General features: G+C 40.9%; 1 protein-coding gene across 3 annotated transcripts in view; it reads right to left on the bottom strand.

Moving 5' to 3' along the window:
- Window positions 1–27428, bottom strand: part of KCNIP4 (potassium voltage-gated channel interacting protein 4) — a 1007764-nt gene extending 980336 nt beyond the window's left edge. For 2 of the 3 annotated variants that reach the window (XM_081048284.1, XM_081048283.1), the window contains exon 1: window positions 26856–27061. In XM_081048284.1, the coding sequence (XP_080904410.1) occupies window positions 26856–26916 (61 nt within the window). In that variant the 5' untranslated portion in view covers window positions 26917–27061. Of the gene's footprint in view, window positions 1–26855 lie in introns of all 3 variants that reach the window. The other variant, XM_081048279.1, reaches the window with a different exon arrangement.
- Between the last annotated feature and the right edge of the window lie 272 nt (window positions 27429–27700).

Here is a 27700-nt window from a genome sequence, read left to right as displayed (position 1 = left end):
AAAAAAATCACTAACTGATAAAGAATTTGGTTGTTAGACAAAGGATGCTGTTATACAAGTACAGACACTAAAATATGTATTAACTGAATGGAATCACTTGGCTTAAGGACAGCGGTGAGCCAGGTGGTCCAGGTTGGGACACTTGACACATTTATCAGGCGGTGACAAAATGTTTGGCCAAACTGTCACCTGATTTACCTTGGCTTACAGACCTTATGCCCACTGAGGCAGCAGTGTTAGCAACATGTAAGTATGTTGGCTACATCTCATAGTGTCCTGTAAGTGGAATGAACCTACATCAGAACGGAACTAAAGATCAAGAAACTATATGTAGGATAAAAGAACCACTTGGGGTACTGTGACTCCCATCATTTGCAGTCTTGCTGGTTGGGAAAAGTAAATTTTTGTACCTCATGCTAAAGTGAGAGTCAGAAAAACTGGAGCTTAGCCTGAGAAGATTTGGGTACTAGTCATTTCTATGCAGTCCATGTTAAAACGCTCTGCCAGCAAAGATATGCATAATAGTGGCACTTCTCATTTAAAGCAAGTTTCATATTCTTGGAGTAGAAGCCATTAAGCTAAAGGACAAGGGACCTTTGACTTTAAGACTATGTCCAAGCAAGATAACTGACTATGTAATTAAAGCATGACATTTTCAGGAGAAAAAAAAAAAAGAATACACTGGAAGACAACCAAGTATTTGAGGGAAAGATATTGCCAAGGACCCCACCCATCCCTAAGCCAGTCCTGTGACCTTGCCACTTCATTCCCTGGGACCTGTGCTGTTATATCTGTGTGGTTACATGAAGGGCATCCTTATCTACATTTTCTCTCAGTTGGGACATAGAGAAAAAAAATAACCTCTAAAGCAGAACCAGGGCCATGGACAAAAGAGCTCCTTCTAGAGAACAGATTACCAAGGCTGCTCAATGGCTGGTATAAAAACACAGTCCAAGGTCACAGTAGAGAGTTTTGTCTCAACAGTTCCATCCTTGTCTAACAAGATGTGTGTGCTGTAGACTACACACAACAGTGTTCTTCCCATTCTCTCCTTCTCTAGGTGAGAACCTACCTGTCCTTTACAATTGTATTCAGAATATTGAGGGACTTAGTAACTTTTAACTTGGTTGCACATTGTAAAAATCCATATCCAGATATGACTGACGTGGCCCAGTCACCCAGAGATATTGGAATAGCAGGTGGATGGGTAATTAGATGAGACTTGGAGTGGTCACTCGCTCTCAAGGAGAGAGTGACAACATTCCCTGTAGCTGGAGCAACGTTAAATGTGTATTTGAAAAGGACTCTGGTACGAATGTGGTGTAGCCAAATGGGTGAACCGTGGCATTCATCATTAGTAGCCTACCCAACAGATTTCCCCTTTGTTCTTTGCTACCAGAAATATAATTATGTTTAAGATGGCAATGTGCCTAGCTCCTGGAATGAATTACGATTGGTCTATCTCGATAACTCATATAGCCCTTTGCCAAACACTCACTTTCCCAATTATCCTCACATCTTCACTTAGCCAAATGAGACCCACGGAGGGAGTTCATTTGGAGGATGTTTTATACTTTGATAAAAGGAAACACTTTTCCTTTCTTTCTACTTGACCAAAATGTGGAAGCAATCATTGTGTGACCACGAGGCAATGAACATAAGGGTAAAAAAAAAAAATAAAAATCCATGTTGGAAATAGTAGAAAAGGGGATGGGAGAAGCTGGGACCACATTTCTTCTTATAGAAGCAACCAAATCAACTTGATAAGTGATGACATAGTTGAGATTTCTGTTACAGTGAAAAACATGTCTAATTTGCAAACTGATCATACACTGTGTGTAGAATATGGGGACAGGACACATATTTGAAAAGTAGAATGAAATGAAGACAAATTCTCACTGAATCCGGACTTTTTTGAAGACCGCTATCTATCCTTCTTGAAACTGTCTTTTTAGCAAAGTATTATCTTTTGTTTAAATTGATTCTCAATGCCTATAGTATGTAGAACTGTTAATGAATATACACATGGCCAAAACCATGTGTAACAAAACAGACAAAACACTACAACGGTACTAAATATAATTGAGTATTTGCTGAAGTTTGTCATCAATGGACTGTAGATACACTGAGATGCCAACAGAAACAGTTGAAAATCTGCCAAGCAGTTTACCAAACCTTTTCTTGTTTCCCTTCAAAGCAGCTTCCTAGAAGCTTTCTAATTCTACCCCCATGTTAATCATTTCATATCCTACAGAGTTTTATAAACTTAGATTGCCTCCTGTAAGTGGTGTCTTGTTAATCAGTAGTCTTTTAATTTTAAAACCAGCTTTAAAAGAAATTTTCCTTTTAGTGTTTTAGTATTGCTTGTTTGGCTTCTCTGATGTTACTTCATTTACTCTTGATGCCATACTCTTCCACTTTTATTCATTCATTCATTTATTCAACAGAATACTACCTCCCTGCACAATTCAAACTCTCAACGGCATTTGACTCAGTTGAGCACTCCCTCCTTCTTGGCTTCTGTGATACCACACTTTGCTGATTTCTGTCCTCCATCTCTGAGCTCTTACTTTTGGTGTTGTCTTTCCTTGCTCTGCCTCTAAATGTGAAGGAGTCCCAGGATGTAGTCCTCACTTCCTTCTCTTTCCTAAATATGATATTGCTATGAATGGTCTCATTTGATCCCAATTTTAATAAAATGTATATTAAAAGACGCAAACATTCATGTCTTCAGCCCTGACCTCTACACTAAAATCTTTATCTTACATAGTCAGCGGCTTACTTGAAATCTCTACTTATTTGTCTAGGAGGCATATGAACCCTACATATCCAAGTCTGAATTCCTGGTTTTTCAGTCCATTCCCAATCTTCTCCTCCCTTAGTCTTCCCCATGTCAATAAATAACACCAACATCCACACAAAAGATCAAGTTAAATGACTAGAAGTATCGTTGCTTCCTCTTTATCCTTTATTCTCCACATCCATCTCATCAGTAAGTCTGGTCAATTCTACCCGCGTAGTCGACCTTGAATCCATCTACGTGTCTCCATTGACATTCCAAATGCAATACAGCTCCTCCTTGGGACACCACCAGAACCTCCTAACTCATCTCCCTGCTTCCTTTCATTCTCTCTACCTCATCATTCATTTCCCATGCATCAGCCAGCACGTCCTTTTTAAAAAATATAAATCACCCACTGTCACTTCTCTGCATAAAGCCTTCATAATAATGTGCTTTCCCACTTAGAGTCAAACGCAAACCCCTTATTCTAGACTCCAAGGTCCTAGCCACATGGCTCCCACTTACCTCTCTGATTCATCTCACATCTCTCTACCTTACTCCGTATGTTTCAACTTCCCTCCTTTTTGACCTTTGTACAATCCCAGCTTATTATGCTTTGGGTCTTTACAGAAGCAGTGTCTTCTGTTTGGAAAGATTTTCCCTAGATAGTCTCACAAATGACTGTCTCTTTTAATTCAGGCCTCTGGTCATAGCTCACCCCTTCAAAGAAGCCTACCCTGGCCAACAAGCCTCAAGCATCCAACCTCTTATTCTCAATTCATTGTGCTGTTTTCCTTCCTTTGCAGCAAGGATTGCTATCTCTTATTTTCTTGCCTATGTATTACCTGTCTTCCTCCCAAATAATTTGCACTCCTTGAGATCATGGACCTTGCCTGAGTCTCTTATTGTGGTGTCCCTATTTCCTAGACACTCCGCATGTGCTCAATAAATAACTGGTGAATTGGTGAAGAAGTTTATTGGGTTCCTAAGCACTAGAGAAACTCTTCCCAAAGATCCATTCAGCTCCTGTTATATTTTTCATGGTTTTAAGATTAATCAGGAAATACATTTTGGGGAGCCAATTCTCCCTTCATTCAATCAAGAAATATTTACTATGCCAAGCCTTTTGCTATACAATGAAAAATGAGACAGCAGATCCATTATCTACTGGTATAAAATGACATGAAAATGATTAAGTATAATATAAATTGAGAGCACTCAAACTAAGAAAACTACTATCATAGCCTTGTGCAAATAGTTCAGGAGTGGAAAGAAACAATATCAGTGATGAGTAAGGAGGGAAGATTACATTTTTCATATACCCATGAGTCAGAGGTTGAGTTTTATATACTAAAAGAGGAAAACAGTTCATTGGTTTTATTTCTCAGGTCCCCAAACATGATAATGACAGAAGGAGGGATTTCTTTTTTTTTCTTTTTTGGCATGTCATAATGCTATTACAACCTGCAAGTCAAGTTTCACTAAATTCAAGGACACTACTTCCCAAAGCCTTGTGTGATTCAATCATGTACAATTCTATTTTATTGTCATGCAAGGTGAAGAAGATTAAGCAGAACAGAAATGAAATAGATGCTCTCCCAATGTCCCCTCCCTCTCACAGCTGCCACCCTCTTCTCTGCCGGTCTCCAGCTCACTCCCTGCATCACCACTCATTGCTGGAGCTCCATGATTCCCCATTACTCACTGTTCTCTCATACAAAGGAGATTGACTAATCCTCTACCACTGGTTCTCAAATGGCCCTTATTTAATACCACTTTCTCAACCCACCTACTCATTTGAAAGACCTTTCCCTCTTGCTTCTAGTATCCAAATGCCTTCCTCTCCGGCCACCCCACCCCATGGTGATCTCATCCTCCTCTGGTTACCTACAGCAGTCACTGCCTTTGCTGGCTATTTGGCACTTTTCATATACTGCCTAGAATTGCTGTTTAACCTTCCATGTGTCTGGCTGTTAACAACTTCCCAACCAGATCATTGAATTTTTTAATACAGTGGTCCTGCCTTCCGTTTTTTCTCTCACCCATACCCATAGATAACAATGATATGGCCAGAGGAAATGGCCAGTCCCACATCCCCAGCATTTGGCCTGTAAACATTTATTCCCTTCGTGCCACAGGAGAAAGTGAGGCATAGATTAAACTTAAGATCAGGTCGTCCATCAGTGAAATACAGATTCTTCTATATAATTTAGACATCAAGAAATATGCCTCGTATCAAGAAAATCAGTAGGTACAAATATTCTACAAGATAAATCAGTTTTTCATGTTGAATAAAGACAAAGAAACCCCTCTGACTAAAAAGTTACATATTTGCAAATGTTTTTTGTAGGCCAGAGGAACAGTTTCTATTTATTAATAATGTCTATACAAGTTAGTCAAGTCGTCTTTGGATAAGGCCTCTCGGTTCAAAACAACAACAAAAAAGTTTTTGCTCTTATCTGCAGGAAACAGTCTGCCATCCTCTATATCAATTTCAGAAGCATCAGTGTTAACTTCACACGTTTAGATTTGAGGTAGATTACCTGGAACTACAAACAATTTCCTCTGTAGGAAATTGCAACGAATGAAAAGACTTCTTCAGGATACTGCCCTAGGGTCTCTTCACCTCCCGCCCCTCTCTGCCCTTCCCTCCACTATCTCTGCTCTATAATCTAATTCCCTGAGCCAAAATCTAATACTATTACTCCATTGGTAGCTTCTGCCGCCCTTAACCAAATGTCCTGAGACCTTCAGATGGTGGCTTTGATCTCTAGGGTGCATTTTCCTAATCTCTCCCATGTCACCTGGCACCCCTCCCCTCCTTCCTCACTGCACTGCAGCCATACTGGAGTTCTTTCAACTCAAAGATGGCATTTCATTTTCATCCTCCAGGATTTCACTCCTGAGATTCCTACCACAGGGAAATCCTTTCCCCCATCCTCTATAGGCGACCTAACTAACTCTTACTTCTCCTAATTAAAGGTTATTTCTTCAAGATGAACCTTCTAGGAAGGTTTAGTTCCCCCCGATATAGTCTCTAAAGACAATCATGAACCTTCTTTGGGAATCCCCAGTGGAAATCCTTTGTCTTAATAACTAGAGGCCTGCTATATTTCAAGACCCCATGATAAGAGGGACAATGTCTGTCTTAGTGATTGCCACATTCCAGCAAATCACTGTCTCGGAATGTAGTTCATGCTCAAGAAATTTGTTGAGTTAATAAATGAGAATAGGGGCACTTGAGCTAGAAGACTTGTAGAGCCCGTTTTGTGCTTACTGTAACCTTGGGCAGATCATTTTAGCTCACTGATCCTCAATTTTTTAATCTTCAAACAGGGCATTATTATCAACCACTTTTAGAATATCAATAGAGCCAAATGATACATGGTCAGCCAAAGAGTTTATAAGTTGGAAAATGTTTATATAAATTAATTATTGTTTTTAATTGAGTAGTCATACAGTTCCTTCAGCTACATATATATAGCCAATACTTATTGGGTAATTGCTATGGCTAAAAACTTACATGCGTTATTTCATATAATTCTGACTTATGCAATACTCCTAGGAGGTCCACATTATTATTGACCCACTTAACAGGTGAGGACAATGGAGTCACAGAGTAATAAGTGACGGAACTGGGATTCAAATCAAGGTAGTCTCCAAGGTCTGAGTGTGACTCCCAGACAAACTTTCCATTACTGTATATCTCACCTCTGTTTCTTAGAAGAAGAGAGTTTAGCTTTCACAGGAGATGATTTATAGCTCTTCCTACGAGTCTAGCTGTGGCTGCCAACAGACTACGTGGTTTTACCATTCAAATAATTGAGAGGAATCCAACACTTTAGGACATCTTCACCATCACTATGACCTTTTGTTAAACAACCAATGTCTGCCAGGTACTAGCATAAGCACTTTACAGTTACCAATCCTAAACTTCTTATAATCCTCACAAAACAAGGTGTCGGTTGAGCTACATTCCTTTCTGGGGGCTCTAGGAAAGTATCTATTTGCTTTTCCAGCCATGAGAGGCCACTCACATTCCTTGGTCTGTGGCCCCCTTCTTCCATCACCACAGCAAACAGTTTGCTCTGGCCAGAGCCAGGAAAGTGATTTGATTGGGCCCAAGCTATTATCCAGGATATCTCCCCATACCAACATTCTTAACTTAAACACATCTGCAAAATCCCTATCGCCATGTAAAATAAGAGCCACAGGTTCCAGAGACTAAAATGTGGACGTTTTGGGGAGCCCATTATTCTGCCTACCACACCAAAGCAATAGGTCTACTAAGGGCACACTCCACCTCATCTCCTAAAACTCTCTGGGAAGAGGAGCAACACTCAGTCACTCTCAGAGAGCAAAGACTGAATGGGAGCACCAAAATAGAGGAGAGAAGGCCTCGAGATGGGGAAAAGAGCAAAAACAGGATCTCCTTGGACCCAAGTCCTGGCCTCAGTAACACCTCACCCCAACAATATTTTACAGCTCTATAGCTGAAGAATGAGCTACACATTTTTAATTTACGTTATTGTTTTCATGTGTAATATTTAACTGTCATGACCCTGTTTCAAATTAATATAGCAAACGTATGAGATTTCCTTGTAAATTTGAGAAATAGCTGTGAAGAGAAGAAAAAACAAAGGCTTTGGAGTCATATGGACATGGACTTACATCAGTCATTTACATGCCCTGACACTTGCAGGGGGGCCGGGAACACGATGCTTAACCTTTTTGAGCCTCTTCCTCTGTTTCTGCAGAATGGTGATGATTCTACATACTCCCAGGTTATGGATGTGAGGATTTAATGCAATTATACACGTACACATTAACACAGGGCCTGACATCTACCAGGCCAAAGTAAACATTAAGCTCTCTCTCACCAGTTCACCTATATAGAATGCAAGTCTAATGGATAGTATAATCATAGCAAAAACACGATCTTAGTTTTGGAATCTTTCCATTTGTCTGCTCAACACCTGGAAGAATGCCGAGTCCAAAGAAGACATCCAATATATATTAGTTAAACCACACTAAAGTGTTCTTTTCCCTTTGGATCTAGAGAATAAAAAAAAAAAAAAAAAAGAACACCACAAAACCTTTGGTTTGGATCAGTGATGAATCGTGCAAGTCAGGTTGGCCTAAGAAGACCTAATTCCCTGAAACATCCTCAGGAGCCCCTGGACACTCCTGGGCGACTTCATGATACTCATGCAGATGGTGAAAGTTACAAAAGGTCTTGCAAAGAAGCCAGGGTGGGTTAACATCAAAATAGATTAAACGACATAAAACATTCTAATTCATGACATCCGGCATAAAAATATTTTTAGTAAGAGTCCAAGTGACAACTAGATGAATGCTTTCCAGAAACCTTAACACTGATTTAAATCACAACATACTCTGTAGTCAAAAAAGAAGCCACAATCTGCCTTCCCTCCCCCAATGCAAAAGGAATGTATAAATTAGGAAAGAAGAATTTGAGCAAACAAATCAATATTTCAGCAGCTGATTGGTGTTTTCTAGTTCTAATCATTCATAAACCCAAAACGAGGTGAGCCTAATTGAATGGCTCTTGTAGAAATAGTAACTATTTGGGATAACCTGCCCCTAAGTAAGTTAAAGGTTATAAATCTATATCACATTTCTCAAACCCTTATGCACCCCCTCTTCTCAGAAAAAGGCATTCCCTTCTGTTTTACAGAATATGGAACCTGTTAGGCATGAATGTCCTCCCAAAACTTAACTTCTTCCCTGATGTTTCAAAGAAGAGTCTCATTACCCAATTATTCATTTAGCCAAGAAATATTTAGGAATGGGGATACAAATATGAATAACTAACTATCCCTGGCCTAGAATGACTCAGTCTCTTAGAGGGAAAAAACGCAGCCATAAAATATTGCACAAATAATACTCAGCACATAAGAATAAACTATATCCATCAATGCAGCTAGATCTCCAAGATATAGTTATGTAAAAAAGTCTTAAAACAGCCCACTTGCATTTATTTAAACACACACATATTGCTATGTTCTGAAAGGCTGTGTCCCCATAAAATGCGTATGTTGAAATCCTAACCCCCAAAGGTGATACGAGTAGGTAGGCCTTTGGGATGTGATTAGGTGATGAGGTGGAATCCTCATGAATGGGATTAGTGTCCTTTTAAAAGAGGCCCCAGACAGCTCCCTAGTCCCTTCTGCCATGTCAGGACATAATGATAAGTCTGAGACTGGGAAGAGGGCCTCTCCTGACCATGCTGCCACTCTGATCTCACTCTCCAAGTTTCCGGAAGTGTGAGCAATAGGTTACCATTATTCATGAACTACCCAGTCTGTGGTATTTTGTTACAGCAGCTAGAAAGGACTCAGGCATGCAAGAACCATATGACACACTACCCATGCACATCTATAAGTGCAGATAAAAGGATATTAAAGTGAATCAGAAGGACACACGCTAAATTCAAGGTAGTAGTTATAACTGCAGAGGAGAAGGGACAGGAAAGGGAACGTGGAAGGTGACAAAATGCATCTCAACATTATTGTTAATCTTGTATTGCTTTTGTGTAAAGGAGGCTACCAGCTAATATTCTGTAAAATTATTAACTATCAATTTTGGGGAAGAAAACTTCAGGTGGTCATTATTCTCTTACTTTTCTGTATTTTTATAAGTGGTTCAAATTTAAATAGACAATCACATTGTAGTACAGTGAGTGCTCTACATGATAGGCACAAGTCACAGTGGTAATAAATTAAAAGAATGACTCTCTCTATTACCTTTTCAGCCCATTGCTCTCCACTGCCCAGCCACTGTCCTAACAAGGCCAATACCTACAAATGTGCCCAAATCAGTCTTGTGCAACAAAATGAATCCGCCAGCAGTTACTCACTCAAGCAACTGTTCCATCTACCCCATTTCGCTCACAACAAAACTTCTTAGAAGAGTTGCCTACATTTGCTGCCCTTCGTTTCCTCACTCACATCCAAACCCACCGTAATCTGACTCTGCCCCACTGAATTTCTGCAACATCCTAAGTGCTAAATCCTTTCAGTTCTCATTTTACTTAACCATGCACAGCACTTAAGATAATTGATCAAGCACTGGAAAAGCTTCCTTCCCTTGGCGTCCACAGTACTACACTTGGCTGTCATTCCTTTTACCTCCTTATATGATCCATCTCTCCTTTGCTGGTGCCCCCTCCCTGCAGCCACTTAATTGTAATCTGCCTCCTAGCATTCCATTCTGAGCTCTATTCTCTCCCTAAGTGACCCGCCACTGATCTCATGGCTTTACCTACAGGCCACTGGCTCCTAAATCTGGGTCTCTAGGCCCTCTGAGATCTCGGCACCTACCTTCATCTGCAAGGTGGCTTTCTCCTACATTCTCTAGAAGTATCTCAACCTCAGTCAGTCCTGAAGAAGCCATGTCCTCAAGCATTCTCACTGAAGGTTACAGATATCTTCTCAACTCTTGCTTTTCTTGTCCTCATTCCAATGCTTAATGACATATAGATTATACCTGCTGCAGCTCTCTTACACCCTCTACCCCTCTTCTGCCTGCCAACATTTACACTGTCTGCACTTCTTGTCCAACTACTCCCCTTGACTGCTATAAAGCTACCTTCATCATTTCCCTCTAAAACACAATTATTGCCATTCCTTTGATTAGCACCCTTCAATAGCTCCCCACTGCCTACAGATTTTAATTCAAACTCCTCAGTCATAAATGCAAGAGTCTGAAGCAACCTACTGCCATCTACCCTGCCAGCCTTGCTTTTGGACACATCTCCCCACATAGCCAATATATACAGTCCACATGGACCTTCTTACCAGTCCCTTAACACAACTTGCATTTTCACAGAAATCTGAGCCTCAATACAGGCTGTTCCTTTCACTTCTGAATCCTTTTCTCTCTGCTCCACTGGCTAAACCTCAACACATTTCAAGACCCAGTTGAGATGCCATTTTCCTCTGCAAGGTATCCTTAACCTCCCTAGGCAGGTAGTTATTCGTACAGCTTTGCTCCCACTGGGTTTTGCAAGTGCCTGTATTTTAGCACTTAAGTCACACTGGTCTGAGAATTACTTGTCCATGTGTCCCTCTCTCTTAATGAACAGCAAGTAGGAGCTAGGTTTTTGTACTAATTCATTCATTCAACAAGTATTTGAGAGCCTACTATTGGCAGCCCCTGTTCAAAGCGTATCGGTTATACAGTGAGCAAAATAGCCAGTCTCTACACTCAGGGAGTCTAAATTGCAGAGAGTTGACTTGCAATCAGTAAACCTGAGGTGTGATTTGAAGATGTTTATTTAAATCATCAGAAAGACCATGTGAAATCAGAGTGTTAACACATATTTCCATGGTGGCTTTTGAATGTTATCCTTAGTCCGTCATCTCCCACCAGATCTCATTTTTCACTACTTTGCAAACCCACAGACAGGCACACAAATGTGCACAAACCAAAGGGCCTTTAAAAACTTAAGACTCAGGCTTTTTTGATGAAAACTGTCCCTTCCTGGGAAAGCCTGTAGAAACCTGGTCACTAGAGGTTATGCAATTACCCATTATAGTTGGGTAGAAAATGTTGGCTGAAGTTCCCCACAAATCAGCAGGTGACAGACCCACACTGCATGGATTCATGAAACAGAAATAACAGATGAGTTCTCTGTGGTTGAGTCAGAAAATGCCCATATGTTAGTGGTGATAACCTATATTATATACCTACCATGTTTCCCCAAAAATAAGACCTAGCCAGACAATCAGCTCTAATGCATCTTTTGGAGCAAAGATTAATATAAGACCCAGTCTTATTTTACTATAATATAAGACCAGGTCTTTAATGTATAATATGATATGGTATGATATGATATGATATGATATGTGATATATGATATGATATGATATGGTATAATGATATGATAAACACCGGGTCTTATACTAATTTTTGCTTCAAAAGACGCATTAGAGCTGATTGTCCGGCTAGGTCTTATTTTCGGGGAAACACTGTATTTTAATTTATTAGACACTGGTTCATGTGTGTCTCATGAGATCTTTGGATATTTGCAGACAGAGAGTTTGCAACCACTCTGGAATTGGCACAATCACCATGCATGAAACGGTGAAACAGAATGCAGACAGATTATGCCAAAAACGAATAAGGACAAGACAGAGTCTGAACAATGCAGAAATGTTCTCATTTGGGATGGGGACAGCTGCATAGGCCTAAAGCAATGAGGAAGGATGAATTGTTAATAACAGCATTGCGAGGTAGCATTGTGTCTGTAACACTTGGTATTTGTATAAGCGATCACATGCACATACAAGTATATGGAAGTTAACTGTTGATGAAATTGCACATTGTTGATAGCTCTTTGCCTCTCACTGCTTTGCTCTCAGCTATAAAATCTAGTATATTAGACTTTTCTCTTTACACTAGTCAAGCATAAATATAAATGCCTTCACTAGAGGTTACTGGTACCCAACCATTTGAGTTTGACATTACTATTATATTTATTAATACCTAATAAAGGAAGAAGTTACACTTTAATAATAATTATTACACATACTTCTATAAGTACATGTGTACAATTTATGATGAAATCTATAAAAAATGAAAATGCATGCTCAAAAAGTTTTTACAGATATGAATACAAGATCAAAACACTTTGGAAACTGCTGACCTAAACACTAAATGGCTAACAATGAGGTCTACAAAGTCAGATTTCTGAGCTTAGGCAAAGCAGAAGAGAAGAGGTAAATAGAAAAAAAACACAGAGAGAGAAGGAGAGAGAGACAGAAGGAGGAAAGGAGGGAGGGAGGGAGGGAGGGAGGCAGGGAGGGAGGGAGGGAAAGAGAGAGAGGGAGGGAGAGGGAGAGGGAGAGGGAGAGGGAGAGAGAGAGAGAGAGAGAGAGAGATGACAGAATAATTCCAGATCCCATAAAAAACATGATCAATAGTTTGTCAGTCACTGGGATTACTGCCTTTTGCTTTTTTTCTGAGTACGGGGACCAAGGCCAGAAGACGTGCTATGGCTTTTTTGGTTATGTCATTTCCCTGCTTGAACCTCCTATTGCTTCTCATTGCCCTTGACAGAAAGTTCAAGTCCTTAATGATAATAAAACTCAAATTCTTAACCATCTACCTTGTGTCTGCCTGTTCGGTATTATCCTCTCTCTCTCTCTCTCTCTCTCTCTCTCTCCCTCTCTCTCTCTCTCTCAGATTTTCCCAGACTTTCCTCAGTTCTCCAAGTTCCTGTCCATCTCTCAGTATCATTCAGGTGTCAACTTAATTTCTACTCCCTTTGGGAATGATTTTCTGATGCCTATATCATTAAATTTTCCATATGTTCCTATAGCATCCTTTACTCACTGTTCTGAAATTCTCAGCGTGCTGCTAATGTACTGCTGAAAGTATTTCTTCCTTGCCAGCCATCTGTGAGGACAGAGAAGGTATTTGTATCCCCCAGGCACTCAGCACAACGTTTGGTTTATAAAACATGCTAAATAAATGTGTTGATTGGAAGGGAGTGAAGTAAAATGTGTCCTGAGACCAAGAGAATGAGAGAGAGAACGAATTTCCTTGAGCTCCCTAAGTGCTTGCTCATTGCATTTCATGATGAAAGAATTATGAGGCTACCTAATAGTTATAACAATATTTGACTGCTTTTTATCAGTACATTTAAAGGTACTTCATTATCCATTGGTCAACAAATATTTGAGCGCCTTGTGGGTCCTGGAAGTGTGCACAGTCTCTTTATTCTGGGTTGGCAGATACCAATTAATTAAAACTGTATTCATTAAGGAACAGTATTAAAAGGATTCATGACTTATTCTGGCAGGATGGAGGATGGCTGGACTCCATTGTTAGCAGTAATGTTGTTCTCAATTAGTTAGTCTCAGCAAGACTGCCTGTGCCTGGTGTCCACAGGTGGGTTAGAGAAATGGATACAGGATCCAGCATTAGAGCGAGAGAGGGGAGGGGGGAGAGGGCAGCTATGTAAGTGGAATGCTCTCTGAATCAAAATTGTGTTTTTGTACCACAATAACATGCATTCTTTCAAAACTTAGCTGGGCACTGCCCTTTCAATGCCCCACCTTCCCAATACCTCTAACTGGCACTAGCTTGCCCACATTAATCACTTCCATCAGCCCTTCAACTCAGGTTACTTTCACTGCCATTCAAACGCCTCAAGTCCTAATGGTCCTTTTCTCCAACCTACAAGGTTCGGTATCAAGGCTCTTTCTCCCATGCAGCTTCACTTGGGCTGGGCACTGGCTTTGGATCTTTACCCTGGATGTGATCTAGAAATCCAGGCCATTTGCCCTTTACCTCCATGCACCACCAAACTGAGCGGTAAGTACTGTCTCTGGTGAGCTGAGCCCAGCTGTTCTAGAACAATAACACGCCCGCCCAGATTTCCCCTCTTCACCCTTCGCTGGCCCTGCCCTGTGCAGGCAAGAGAGTGGAGAAATAAGACTTCAGTGTATAGGCTGTGTATTAATCAGTACGGCCTTGGCTGATATCCCCAGTCTCCCAATCACTAACTGTGTAATTATGGGTAAGTTGTTTAACCACTTTAAATCTCAATGGACTTATCAATAAAAAGGATATTCAAAAGTATCTAATGTCCCTCTTAGCAGGGTACCCCTCTAGTACCCCACATATAATGTTGAACTCAATTCTTTTATCGTTATACACGCAAACACGCCATTTCCTTCTTATGTCTTCTGGATAATAACTTCATCACCATAAGGCGGGCCCTTTGCTCAGTCACTGAAGTTTGAGGGCAGAGCCAGCCTGCTTCAGAGCATACAGCTGACTCCGACCCTGTGGATCTTTCACCTAACTCCATGCCCACCTTCAATCAGTACAAAGAGCACCAGGATGGGCCAAATTCGTTTTCTTTCCCATCGGCACCCCTTCAAACCTGGCCAATGCTACCTAAGGTCTGGACAGCTACAGGGTCTTCTCAACCGACCTCTCTACCTTAACGCCCCCCTTCTTTACAACTTTCCTTTGCAGCAGGACAAGACAACCTTCCTAAGGCGTCATCTCTCCCAGAAGTCTTGAATTCTTGCTCACTGGATAAAACCCACATTTCTTAGACTCCCCCTCGTCTTGTTTCTCAGCCTCAACACTTCTCAGATAACCATCTACTCCAGCCATGCTGCTGTCCCCACAAATCCTTCACGCCACCCACTACATGCTTCCTCACAACCTCCGTACACCCCACTGATCGTTCAAAGCGCAGCTCACAGCCCATCTCCTCTACAGGGTTCTCCCCAGGAGTCACCCAGGGTGGGCCCTTCTCCCTTCTGCATGAGAGGATAAGATTTACCCCTTCCAAAGGGCAAGGGCCCTTCCTCAAAACTCCCTCCCTCACAACCCTCACGAGCTCCCAACCTCACACTCTCCTGATTTCTCATCTGCGGTATTAAAGGACTTTTTCTCAGGCCAAAACCACTATAGAAATGACCACAATTCCTTCATCAGGCCCTGTGAGGCACGGGGCTGAGCTCTTTATAGACATTAGCTTAGGTACTGCTCAATACAATCTGTAGAAACGAGTTTTCTTCGTTGATTTACCATTAAATGTACATTTGAGTGAATTTTAAGAGGGAAAATAGTAAAAGTAAACAAGTATACACAAAGTAAAGATACATATGCGTATATATAAATAGTATGATCTAGTATTCTAGTATATATAAGTATTATAGAACGGTACTATAGCATATATAATTGTGTTGTTTTTTTTTTGAAGGAGTATATGAAAGCTATCAAGAAAAGTAGGATGAGACTAGAGACACAGGTGGGTTACATATTAGATGAAGTCATCAGTGATGTAATATTTTAATAGAGACCTGAATAAGTGAGGAAGCAAGCCACTGGAATGTATGGGGCAAGAATGTTCCAGGCATACGCCATTCATAAAGAAACTAAGTGACAGAGAGGCCATGCGGCTCCCCAGGGTCACACAGTAGTAGACGCAGTAGTATTTGGACCCTACTCCGGACTCCAGAGCCTTATCCTGAGGATGCATTCTACACCCACCATTCATTTTCTGTAGCTCACTCTGTTTTCCAGCTCTGGCTTTTGAAACTCTTTTATTCCCCATGAGCTGACATGCGTGGACCATTACCTACGTGCCAGGCATGGATCTCAATGACATTCTCCTCCCCAATTTCTTCTCCGGCTATCACATTTCTTGGTTTTGCATCCTGTTCCCACCAGTAGTGGCTGATTTCCTCCATCAAGGACATATACGACGGTCCAGGCAAGATATTTAGCAGGTGCATTGGAAAAGGAGCCAAGCTAGCATGTTCCACTTAATCAATGCACAATGCAAATCATGTAGAATTCTGGGCTAGAGACGGAAAATATGATTTAAAATCTAAATTCCTGTACCCTAAACAACTAACACGCCTCTATATTCTGAAATCTTTTCTAGCAGTGCCTCCTTCATACTAGGTAATTGATAAATGTGTTTTAAGTAGACGACTATTGAATAACGCCCTCAAAACTATTTCTAAAACTATCAGAACACAAGTTATATTAAGGCTGAAGTTATAACGGTCACTGCTTGGGAGCTGAAATTCTATTCTAATAATATTTATGAAAAGCTACGATCTTGTGCTCAGGGATCCAAGGAGAAATGTAACTGTTCTAAATTGCAATGTTTCTCACCAATTATTTCTACAGTTCAGTCTTCCCAGTGTACTGTTGGTAGGTTTTCTATTGTCACTATTTATCCTGACAGCTGAACAATAATTTTGAAAGTATTTTTAATGACTAATTTTCATTTAGAACCTACATCCATAACCCTAATTGAACCCTGCGGGTTTATAGGCTTTAGCTGCATATCCGGAACGTAAATCACATCAGATTTGTTACTATTATTACCTTCCAGCTTTGCAGTTTAGATGTGTTGCCTTTTCAAAAACGATCCTACAATGCCTACATCAAACATTGGGTTTATCTTACTAACCCATGGCAGCCACATTCCCTCACTCCCATGCCCCTGCATATGGCTGTATTTTGCAGTTTCCACCGCTCTTTTTCCATGTGCTCAGTGCCTGCTTCCAAATGCTCCTTGTTTTATGCTTGTGCCCCATGATCTCTCTTTCCACAACCTTCAAATTAATGCAGGGCTCCTGTGTTTCAGAGTCTGCACAACTCTCTCAGAGATCACAACTTCAGCAGGGAACTGTGATAAACCGGACCTCAAGAGCACCAGGAATCAGGAACAGATTGCAATAATACTGTGCATCTCTGTAGGAAGAGATTCAGCCTCAAATTAAAGGGAGTTTGGAAAAACGGATGATACGAAAAGTGGCTTAAGAATTCTTGGAAAAGATGTGAGACAGATTTAGCAGAATCCACTTTTCACAAGTGCTCACCCTATTAGATCGGGGATACTAATATTCTTATGATAAATGATTGATTCTACAAAATGAAATTTAAAAATGGGAGTTTCATTTTAAAAATCCCACACTAATTTAAAATGCCTCTGCCTTTACAGGAACATTTATTAAACTGACATTAAATGAACTGGGCATTTTCAATTCCTTTATGGCTGTCTTGAAACAGAAGTTATTATTCATTTTGTACTCTCTGAGCTTCAAAATCGTATTTGTTTTATGAATAAAGTGCACTTCTTTATAGACTCCCGGCATGATAAGTTTTAAAAATTTTTAAATGGCTTAAATAATGTCTTGAAGTGGATGACAGATAAACCCACAATACAGGTGGAAAAACTGAGAAAATGCAGGAAGAAATTGGACAACAGAACAGATACAGAATTTCAAGCACATTTCTTTTGATAGCTTTATTCTGTAAGACCCCAAAGAGAGAAAGATCAAGTTCAAAATCACTGCTTTCAATGCATCCACTTGGAAAGGAATGGTACTTATATCAACTGGAAGTAATTTTGCTTTTCAACATCTATCTTACTTCACCCTTACTGCTGTTAATGGCACTGACTATTTTAGAATATACATGTTTAGTTATTTCTTTTTCTCCTACTCAACTATAAATACAGTGGGCTCTCAAATAATATTGTTTTGTTCAACGCAATTTCATTATCATGCTGATGAGAAAAAAACGGAGTCCCATAGACAGGGCCACTGTCTATGTGGAGTATGCCTGTTCTCCTCATGTCTACCTGGGTTTTCTCTGGATTCTCTGGTTCCCTCTCCAATCCCAAAGTTGTGCATATGGGGTGAAATGACAGGTCCCAATTGCCCCAGTCCTAGTTAATGCGGTGTGTTTGTGACTGGCCCTGTGATGGAAGGGCATCCTGTCCTTGGTGGGTTCCTGCCTTCCATCCTGAGCTGCTGGGATGGATAGACTCAGGCCACCTGCCACTCTGCACCGGAATCAGCACGTCTGAAAATCATTATCTGACTTGTTTTAATTAAGCCTTCTTAAATGGACATAGAGCTTACATTTATTTCAATGATTCATAGTAGAAGTGTTGGGGGTCATTATTTAGAAGTTTGGTGATGTTTTTATGACCAGAAATATTCCACAGGAACTTAATTCTTGTTGATATCAATTAGCCTGTGGTAAAATTGGTTTCGTTATACATTGTTTCACTTAAAATCACAGTTTCCTAGAACCTATTGACATAAGTAAACGCCTTTACTGCATCTGGTGTGTCTTCAGTAAATATCTCTTGAATAAACAGGAAGTACTCTGAAGGTAGACTCTACGTCTCACTCAACCTAGCACCAAGTAGTTTCCCTGTAAATATCTGCTGACTTCATCTCATTTCATCATTACAGAATCTATCCCTGTAATCTACAAGTAGACACAATGACCACCATTTTATAGATGAAGAAAGAGGAACAGCAACATTACATTCAGTGGTGATTTTCAATGTTTTCACCTTTCTAAATTAAACAAAATTTTCTCTAAACTTCTCCACAAATTAAACTTGTTCTCATCAGATGTGACAGGGTCATTTTTGAAATGTCTGTGTTATTTGTATATTGTTGTTTGGTTGTATGCATGTTTTTGGTTGGGGGCTGTGTTTGTTTGTTTTTCAAATTCACTGCAGACACAACAAGGAGACGGCCTACAGATCAATTTGCACAGTGATGGAATAGGTTGGACCACAAGAGTGTATCTCAACCCTCAGGGTTTCACCATAATATAATATCCTTTTATCCATGCATCCCATCTCTGGAGCGCTTACCATACGTGTATAATGCATGGCCAAAAGGTATGGGCTAGACCAATTTTTTTGTAAGTATTTTATCTTGCTAGTCTAATGAAAATTCATTAAAGTACAAAACTTACAACCCAAAATAAATCACCTGGAGGAATATCTGTTCTGAAATGTAGATCAGTTGAATAGCTACATGTGCTATTAATATTTTCATCCAATTTTATTATGAAACCCATGAAGACATTTGGAAGTCATGTCTTTTCTTATAAAAAAATTATATTTGGGGACATTCTTGGGGACACCCTACCATCTATAAACACAATGTGCAGATGGTATTATAACGGAGACGTGAGAGAGAGAGAGAATGCATAGTCATTACACTGCAGTAGTTACTATTAATACATCACTCAAATCTGATTTTGATTCCCATTTGGGCTGCAGATAATGTCATTTCTTCAATAAACTGGTTCACTCAAAAGATCCTTCCAAATATTAAGAAATGTTGACATCTGGAGATAAAAGTACATTTTATCTCCAAAACATTTTAAAGACCTATAAAAAAAAAGCCAGTTCTAATTCCCAAAAGACGTTTTATTCACTATTCATGAGCAGATGCTGCTTGAATACATGGTGGGTCGAAGGAGATATTTCCCTAAGCCAATCCAGATTTCAGGTAACCAAACATTATAAACTGTTGTTGCAAAACAGGATGACTACTTATTTTTACCTAAATAAATAACTGGGGTCCAATATGTAGCGGAGAGAACTTTCTAAAAGGCCAGTAACAATCCACAGGGTATTGAAACTGACAACCTACTTCCAATGGGAGAGCCGTTCAACCACACTGGCAGTGTTCGTTCGGGAAGAAAAATCAGGCCTTAAGACAGGCATGAAGGCCAACTGCTCAATATGGCAAATTCTATATTTATATCCCTGTTCAATTGTTCCTTAGATTCTCAGAGTGAGCAGAGAACATATCCATTTAAACACTGGGAGGATTTCCTTTATCCGACTTCCTAATGCTACGTGCATATGTCCACATGTAGAGCAGACAGCGGTGAAGACCCTGGGCCACAGTGGTGACAGTGAAAGAGCTGGACCTCCTCTCATCTCAGCCCTGCCACGGTTTCCACTTTCCTCCTAATTCCTTCCCAACTCAGCCTGATTCTCTCTGTGAAGTCTGATGTGAAAGAAAATGTACCTGATGAAATGGATGTGCACACATTGAGTGATGTTTCATATTTTTAATGTTTCCATTCCTTTCCACGGCTACTGCTATAATGAAAGGATTGATCATTAGATGAAGATAACGATGGAGATGATAATAATGATGGGAGATGTGGTGGTGTCGCTATTTAGGCTCTGGGCTGGGGAATGTTAGGAAGGGCGACTCTCTGTAACCTGAACTCAGACTAGCATGGACAATCACAGTCATGATTCAGAGGGAGTATGAGCTAATCTTTCCACTCTTTTATTTGGAGGGGAACGAGGAGAGTAATAATCACTCACCGGGGGCCCCTTGGCGACCTGATCCTGGAGGGGATAGTTCTGGAAGTTATTCAGGATGAGTGAGAGTCATAACAAAAAATATCCAAAGATGCACTATTGCTCTAAATACACAGAGGACACTGGACCCTTATTAAGCCCGTCTTTAGAAACAAACTCTCATAGTTATGCATGATAGCTGCAAGAACGTGCACGGTTCAGAGGAGGACCATCTTGCTGTTTTATTACTTGACTCGTTACCCTGGACCACTGAATGGAAAAGACAGGGAACCAAGCAGGGGGGTGTTGGAGGATGGGGGAGAAGGTGAAGGGATTAGAAAGTACAAATTGGTGGTCAGAGGGGATGTGGAATACACTACGAGGAATATAATTAATAATGCTGTAAGAGTATGTAGGGTGCCAGAGGGGTACTCGACTTATCTGGGAGATCATTTCATAGATTGTGTAGATGCCTGACCACTGCGCTGTACACCTGAAGTAGAATAATACTGAATGTCAACTATAATTAAATATATATATGTGTATAGATACTGTCATGGGATGTAAAGTACAGCATAGGGAATATCGTCAACAGCTTTATTGTAACAGCTTTATGTGCTGTCAGAGGGGTAGTAGATTTGGAGTGGGGGCTATCACTTTGTGAGGGATGTAAATATCCAGTCATTATGTTGTTTTGTACACCTGAAACTCATATTAAAAACATAAATTAAAAAGAACTAAAAAAAAAAAAAAAGGACACGGGACCAAAAAGGAATGTCACTTTGGGTACATGACTTCAGAAGCAATCAAATATGAGTTGTAATTTTGGGTGTTTGATAGGTCTATCACTGGGTGATGTGGCTTAAGTTCAACGACTATGTTTTAAGGTTCTACTGTTTTGTGAAGCATTGTGCTAGGCATGAGCCGAGGTACAAAAGTGACTGATTCAGGTATGGTACCTGCCATCAAGGAGTCACAATTTAAAACTGCAAATAAAACAAATATTCGCAGTTTCTTTGGCCTTGTCATTCCAATATAGGTCAAAAAAAAAAAAAAGAAAAACAATCTATGAAAATTCAGAGCGTAATTCTTTGGGGAGGACGCAGAAAGAAATCAGTAAGGCTTCATGAGAAAGATACTGTATTTGAATTGAGTCTTGAAGAGTGTGTGCAACTTCCCACTACATTCAGTGGGTAATGTTGGAGCAAGAAGTTCATTCTAAGGTACATCATGAGATAGGTTTGGGGACCAGGAAATAGTCAGTTTAGCAGGTCAAGGTGTAGACCTGGAAGAGCTATAAGATAATGTTGGGATGAAAGACCTTCACCAGACTGTGGACATCTTGACTATCAAGCTAACAAAATAGTCTTTTAGTTCTATAAGAAACAGGAAGGTATTAAAAGGTTTTGCATAGGAGAACGATCTGACTCAAATCAGGTTTTAGCAAATCTATTTGGTTGTGAGTGGGGAGTGACACTTAAGGCAAATAGGAGACAACCATGATGGCCTGGGAAATAATGAAACGATGGGAGTTGGGGAAGGAGCTGGACATAAAAGCTAGAAGAGAATCAATATGTCTTGGTGACTGATTCCATGTAGAAAGGGAGGAAATAATCAAGGTGGGAAGTACAATAGGAAAGAATCACTTATGGTCCATTTTTAAACTGCACTCCTCAAGAAATGATGCCACTATTAGAAAAATGTGACCAATGAATTTTTCTTAGAGGAGAGGACATGTCTTTTCTGACATACTGACTTTGACGTGCTGGCAAAACTTGCTCATGGGTCTGACAAGGCATGAAAATGTCTATCTGGTATTTTAGGAAGGGGACTGGGCCAGAACTAAGGACTAAAGAGACCCCTGCATCAAGATAACATGCATCAAAACTACAGCTGGGTGAGGGAGACAGTACAGAGAGAGAAGAAAAACTAAGATAGAACTTTGCGAAAAGTTGCACAAAAATGGACTAAGGAAGAAATAAACATTAGAACAAGAAATCTGAGACAAATAGGTGGAAATCAAATAACGCAATGTCAGAATGCGAGTGACAAGACTTAATTGATTCAACAAATATCTGTGGTTGAGCAAATATTACATGCCGGGCTTCATCTAGCTGCTGGGGATACAGTGGTGAGCAAAGCACAACAGCTCTGTGCTCACAGAGTTCACCGTCTTCTAAGGAGTGTTGACAAACAGCATAAAGCATGGTTGGGAGTTCAGGACAATGTGAATTTAGAAAAAACCGTTAGGACTTTTCACTGAGAAAACAGCTTTAAAAAAGAAATAGGTGATCCAATGCCCAAGAGTGAATAAACTTGTAGTGACAGGTGTAGTTATATAACCTGAAAACATTTTTAAACATGGTTAAGACCCATTGAACAAATTAAACACTCATTCTTCCTTCCTCCATACCTTCCCCATACACATACACTTTAATCTGCTTGAAACAGTCCCTAAGAAGGGAGGCTATTAAGTAAACAAGCACATTCTGCTATGAAATATTGAAAAGCAATATTATCCACATGTTCCAGAAAAAAACAGTGGGACAAGGAAAACAAATAAAAGGACAAAAAAGAGCAAGAAGGACCACATATTTTAAATCCAGCAATATATCTTCAAAAGATTCAACCACTATCTAGCCTACAATTCCACAGAAGTCTTGCACACACATTTTATATTACATGGCTCATTAATTTCAAAGCCACCCATAGCCTTATTTTATGAAACTTTGCATACGCACTGGCCAGGAACAAAAGTACAACAAGGAGAGGAGGGTTGTTGAATTTTAACACTTCATCATATCATTTGTTTAGTACTTTCTCACCTTAAAGATGAATAAAACAGAATAATGCCTCATGCAATAAAAAGCTTTTCCTAGATTCAGGAAAAATAGACTTTTCCCTATTTCCCTTGTGGAAATACTAATTTGAGTTTGCCTTATCTTTAATAAACACAAAACTTAATCCAGGGCCATGAGACATCCATCAAACAATAATTCAAAATTGAAGAATTGTTTTCACTCTACTCTCATTGGTTCCCAAACTCAGGAGCTTGTTTCCCAGGTGAAATCTGAAAGTGGCCTCAGTACATGGAGGGCAAGGAGAGACTGAAGAAAGAGGCAGACCATCCAGATGGATATAGGTGGCAGGTGTAACAAGCAAGGTAAATTACATACCAAATTTTTCTTTGGTGGCCACAAGACAAGTAGATCTCTGCTCCCATCCACTAAAATCTTAAAAGTTTATATAGAGGCCTTAACCGGGTTCAGTCATGTATACCATTCAAATGGTCTCAACAACTCAGTGTTCTTTCAAGGCTGTGTCCTTGAAAATGGCTTCGGCTGTGGAAATGGTGGGCAGAAAACATATTCCAAGGACAGGGCAGAGGGTGGGGAGACTCTGATTGCCCAGGTCCAGCTGGAGGGTCAACCCACAATCAAGTCCTCTGGATGACTTCCTCCAACAACTATTGAAACATACATTTCCCTCCCACATTTACCTGTAGATTACATCACATAACATCTGCCATCCCTAAGTTAGATGGCACAAATTAGGACATCAATGTCCAATTTGTAGGGTTTTTTTTGTTGTTTTCCCCTCTGATCTTATTTCTGATTCTCCTTCAGATATACTGTTGAATTACCATCTCCCTCTATCTCTCCACTGGTAGCATGATTATGTTTGATTCTATAGCAGGGGAGCAAAATAATGCATATAGATAATGACATGAAAAATATATTCAGGGCAGGCTTTTGCTTTAATGTGGAAGCTGATGAGAAGCACCGTAAAAGTGAGCACTACAACTGGTAAGTAAACTTCTTTACTTTTATGTACTTATTTATGACATGTCAATAATTTGTTTCCAATACAGTGACTTAGAAATTGTGCGGATCAGTTAGCATATTAAATACATTACCTGTTGAAAGGAGAGCAAGGAATGGACTTTTTAAGTTATATTATTATAAAGTTGTAGCAATGCAGCTCAACCCTGGTCCCATCTTTCCTACACTTTACCGTACTTTCCCTTTTGTGTGGTTTTCTCCTTTGTCTGTCAACAAACCACTTTTCATAGTATTTTGGCTCTAGAATCAGGTCATAAACTACACACACATGCAAGTATGCATGCATACACACACATCTAATTTCTGTACTCCTTCTCATCTTCATACATTCCTCTCAGTCTTATCTTCCAGTTACATATTATTTAAATTTTGATTAAGTCATTTTATAAATCTCCATCTAAGAGGTATATATCCAAGGGAAAACCATAATGCTCATGTCGGAAGTTATGCAAATGTCCCACTTATTTAAAAGGAAAACAAGAGATCAGGAGCTATTGTTTTAAAAACAAGAACTGAAAATAGAGGGCAAACCTTTAAAAACGCAATCTTTCCTTATCCCAGTACTAGTAAAGACTATCCTATATCTGAGCACAAATAACCAAAGTACGAAAGTATATGTTTGGTGAAAGTAATATAGACTACATATTTAGGGAACACTCTCTAATGTTAACCTTGAAACAAGAACCACAAGAGTAAAAAAAAAATGCTCCAAGTTATTTTTTTCTGTATTCTTCTAATATGACAATAAACTCTAAAAACATGTGAATATAATTCAAGAAACAGGTGTCGAATAAATTCAAGCCAAACAATGCTTTACGTTAGCCACGATATAAGTCAACGTTCATCTTTACATTCTCAGAACAAACAATAAACACATACTGATTCTAGAGATGGCATTAAAAGTTTTTAACTATATCATACTCCCCAGATGTGATTTCATTTTTCTCATTTCATCTAACAAATAGAGATTATGGCCACCTGTGGCCCTGTGAATAGACTGGACATGCTGCTTCAGTCCCCATGTAGCCAATTAAAGACGAGGCTCAGCCAAAAAACTATTATGGGGTGGGGGGAGCCTGGCATGCAAGCCACTTAGTACCCCAGACTTATGTTTCTACAACCTGATCTGAGTTTCCAGTCTTTGCCTTGTGCATGAGTACAGTTCTGAAAAAGGCAGCAAACTCTCTATCCTATCCTTACTCACAGGAACTGCAATGGCAGAGACCCTATGAACTCAACAACTACTTAGGGCTCTACACTTAAAATGCTGTTATGGAAAAATTCAATCTCTTAAAGATTATGAGTATCTCTCCTAAGATATATCCTAGACATACTTGGATTACAATCAGTGGGAGCCACTGTCAGAGGAAACCAGAACTAAACATCAGTACAAATTAAATTCAGGACTTTAAAAGTGATGGTCCTATATATATGTATTTTTTTCCAGCCCGTAAAGGACAAAGACTTTTGTTTTGAAATTTTCACACTTCAATAAGACTAGGCGACTCCCAGTTACAATGACCTTAATTATTGGAGGGAAGGGAAGGAAGGGAAAGTGTCCATTTCTCAATATCCAAATGACAGCAGTAGGCTCACTTTGCTGCAGTGAGTCCATTTCCTTAACTACAAACAAGGAGAATGTGGAACTACCTCTTTCCTTGCAACTTTTACCTCCCTCATATCCAAGTTTTTCATCTTGTAAATCCAAACTATGCTGTAGCCATATGTGTGACCCCTCAGTTTACACAATCTGGGAAACGCCCAGCCCATCATTACACTCATGTTCCCTACAACAACCTTCATTCTATTTATGGATCCTCTAAAAAGAAAATTGCACACATTCAAGCCACCTCACAACAAATCGATTCAACCAAAGATGCTCTGTTTAGGGAGTAGGGGGTGTCGTCCCCTATTTCCCTATGGATCTCACTAAACTCGTCAGAACATGACCTTTCCCTGCTTTCACAGAATGCATGATACTCGGAAGGCCCAGCACCTTGCGCAAGAGTGCCCAGTACCTTTCCAGGGCTGGACCATATATAAATTATTTCCAGGTGTCACTGAGGGCCATTTTCTCTGAATACTCTAAACTGAAACTGGCAATAAAATAAGACATACGCTCCTGCTGAAGACTCTGACCTGGGAAACATTTGCCTGCCTATTACTAGGGGAGAAAACTGAGTTTTAATGAAATGGTTGAGAGCATAAAGGAAAAGTGGAGGGAGAGAGGATCCATACTATTTCCGCGTTAGAGAAAGGAACTAGGTTGTCTGAAGTCATCATACACAACATCGGAAATTTTCAGAGAAGGCAAAAGTAGGCACAGGATCACAGGGGGGCCTGTCACCGGCGAGTTTCACACACACTTCAAACATCTCCTCTTCCCCGACCTGTACCTTGAGTACACCCCCTCTCCTTCGCACCCCCTTCCCCACTGTCCCCACCCCCCCTTCACAGTCCCGCCTAAGTGACTGTCTGTCATGCAGCAAAGGCAGCAAGCGTCCCCAGCTGAGGAAGGGGTCCCGGCCCCAGCCTGCGAGGGAAGGGGGAGGAAGCGGGGGTCCGCTCGCATGCTATCGCATCCTACCTCCTGTGGAGCTCGCCTCCTCCAGCTGAGCCGAAATGCTTTCCACCCTCCTCACATTCATCTTTTGCGATGCAAGGTGCAGAAACAGGACTCGAGAGTTAGCCGGCTCCGGGGCGTGTGTCGATGGGTCTGACACCCGAGCGCACTCGCTGCTCGGCCCAGGGGCTTCCGCGGTGCCGGGAGCCAGAGAGGCGGCTGCGGCGACAGCGGGCTGGGCGCGCTGAGCAGGCTGCAGGTGCGGGCAGAGGCCGGTGGGGGGCGCCGCAGGCGCTGCGAGGTGCTGGGCCGCGGGGGCGCGCGGGCCGCAGGGGTGGCGGAGGCGACGGCGGGCCGAGCGCGGTGCCGCGCGAGCCGAGAGTGGTAAGCCCCCTCCCTTCGCCCGCTCCGGGGCCGCCCCTGCCACCTGCTGCCGAGTCACCCGGTGGGGAGATGGCGGGGTGGCTCTGGTGACGGACCAGCCAGATCCCAAAGAGAGGAGAGAAGACGTAGGGTCGTGCAGGGACCCTTCCGAGAGTTGCCAGCGCGTTACTAGTAACACCTCCCGGACCCCTCCTTGCTGTGCACAGCCCTTGCTCCGGCGGGGGGTGGGGGATGCTCCATGGCCCTGTGCCTTGGCACAGAACGTGCTGCCAGATTCTCCGGGGACTCAAACTCGGACAGCTGGGCTGAGATGTTACTGTACAAAGTTAGTCTGAGTTCGGAGGACACCAGAAGGGAAGTGCAAGGAGATGCCCTTCTCCAGAACAGGGCAAACTGCCAAGAACTCCTAGACAGGAAACTTTCCCAGTTGAAGCTCCAACCAGTCATGCGACTTGGCTCGGTGTAGGGAAACGCTGGCTCTTACC

The sequence above is a fragment of the Rhinolophus hipposideros genome (genome assembly GCF_964194185.1).
Source record: "Rhinolophus hipposideros genome assembly, chromosome: 1".
NCBI lineage: Eukaryota > Metazoa > Chordata > Mammalia > Chiroptera > Rhinolophidae > Rhinolophus > Rhinolophus hipposideros.
This window is presented reverse-complemented; position numbering and strand designations above follow the sequence as displayed.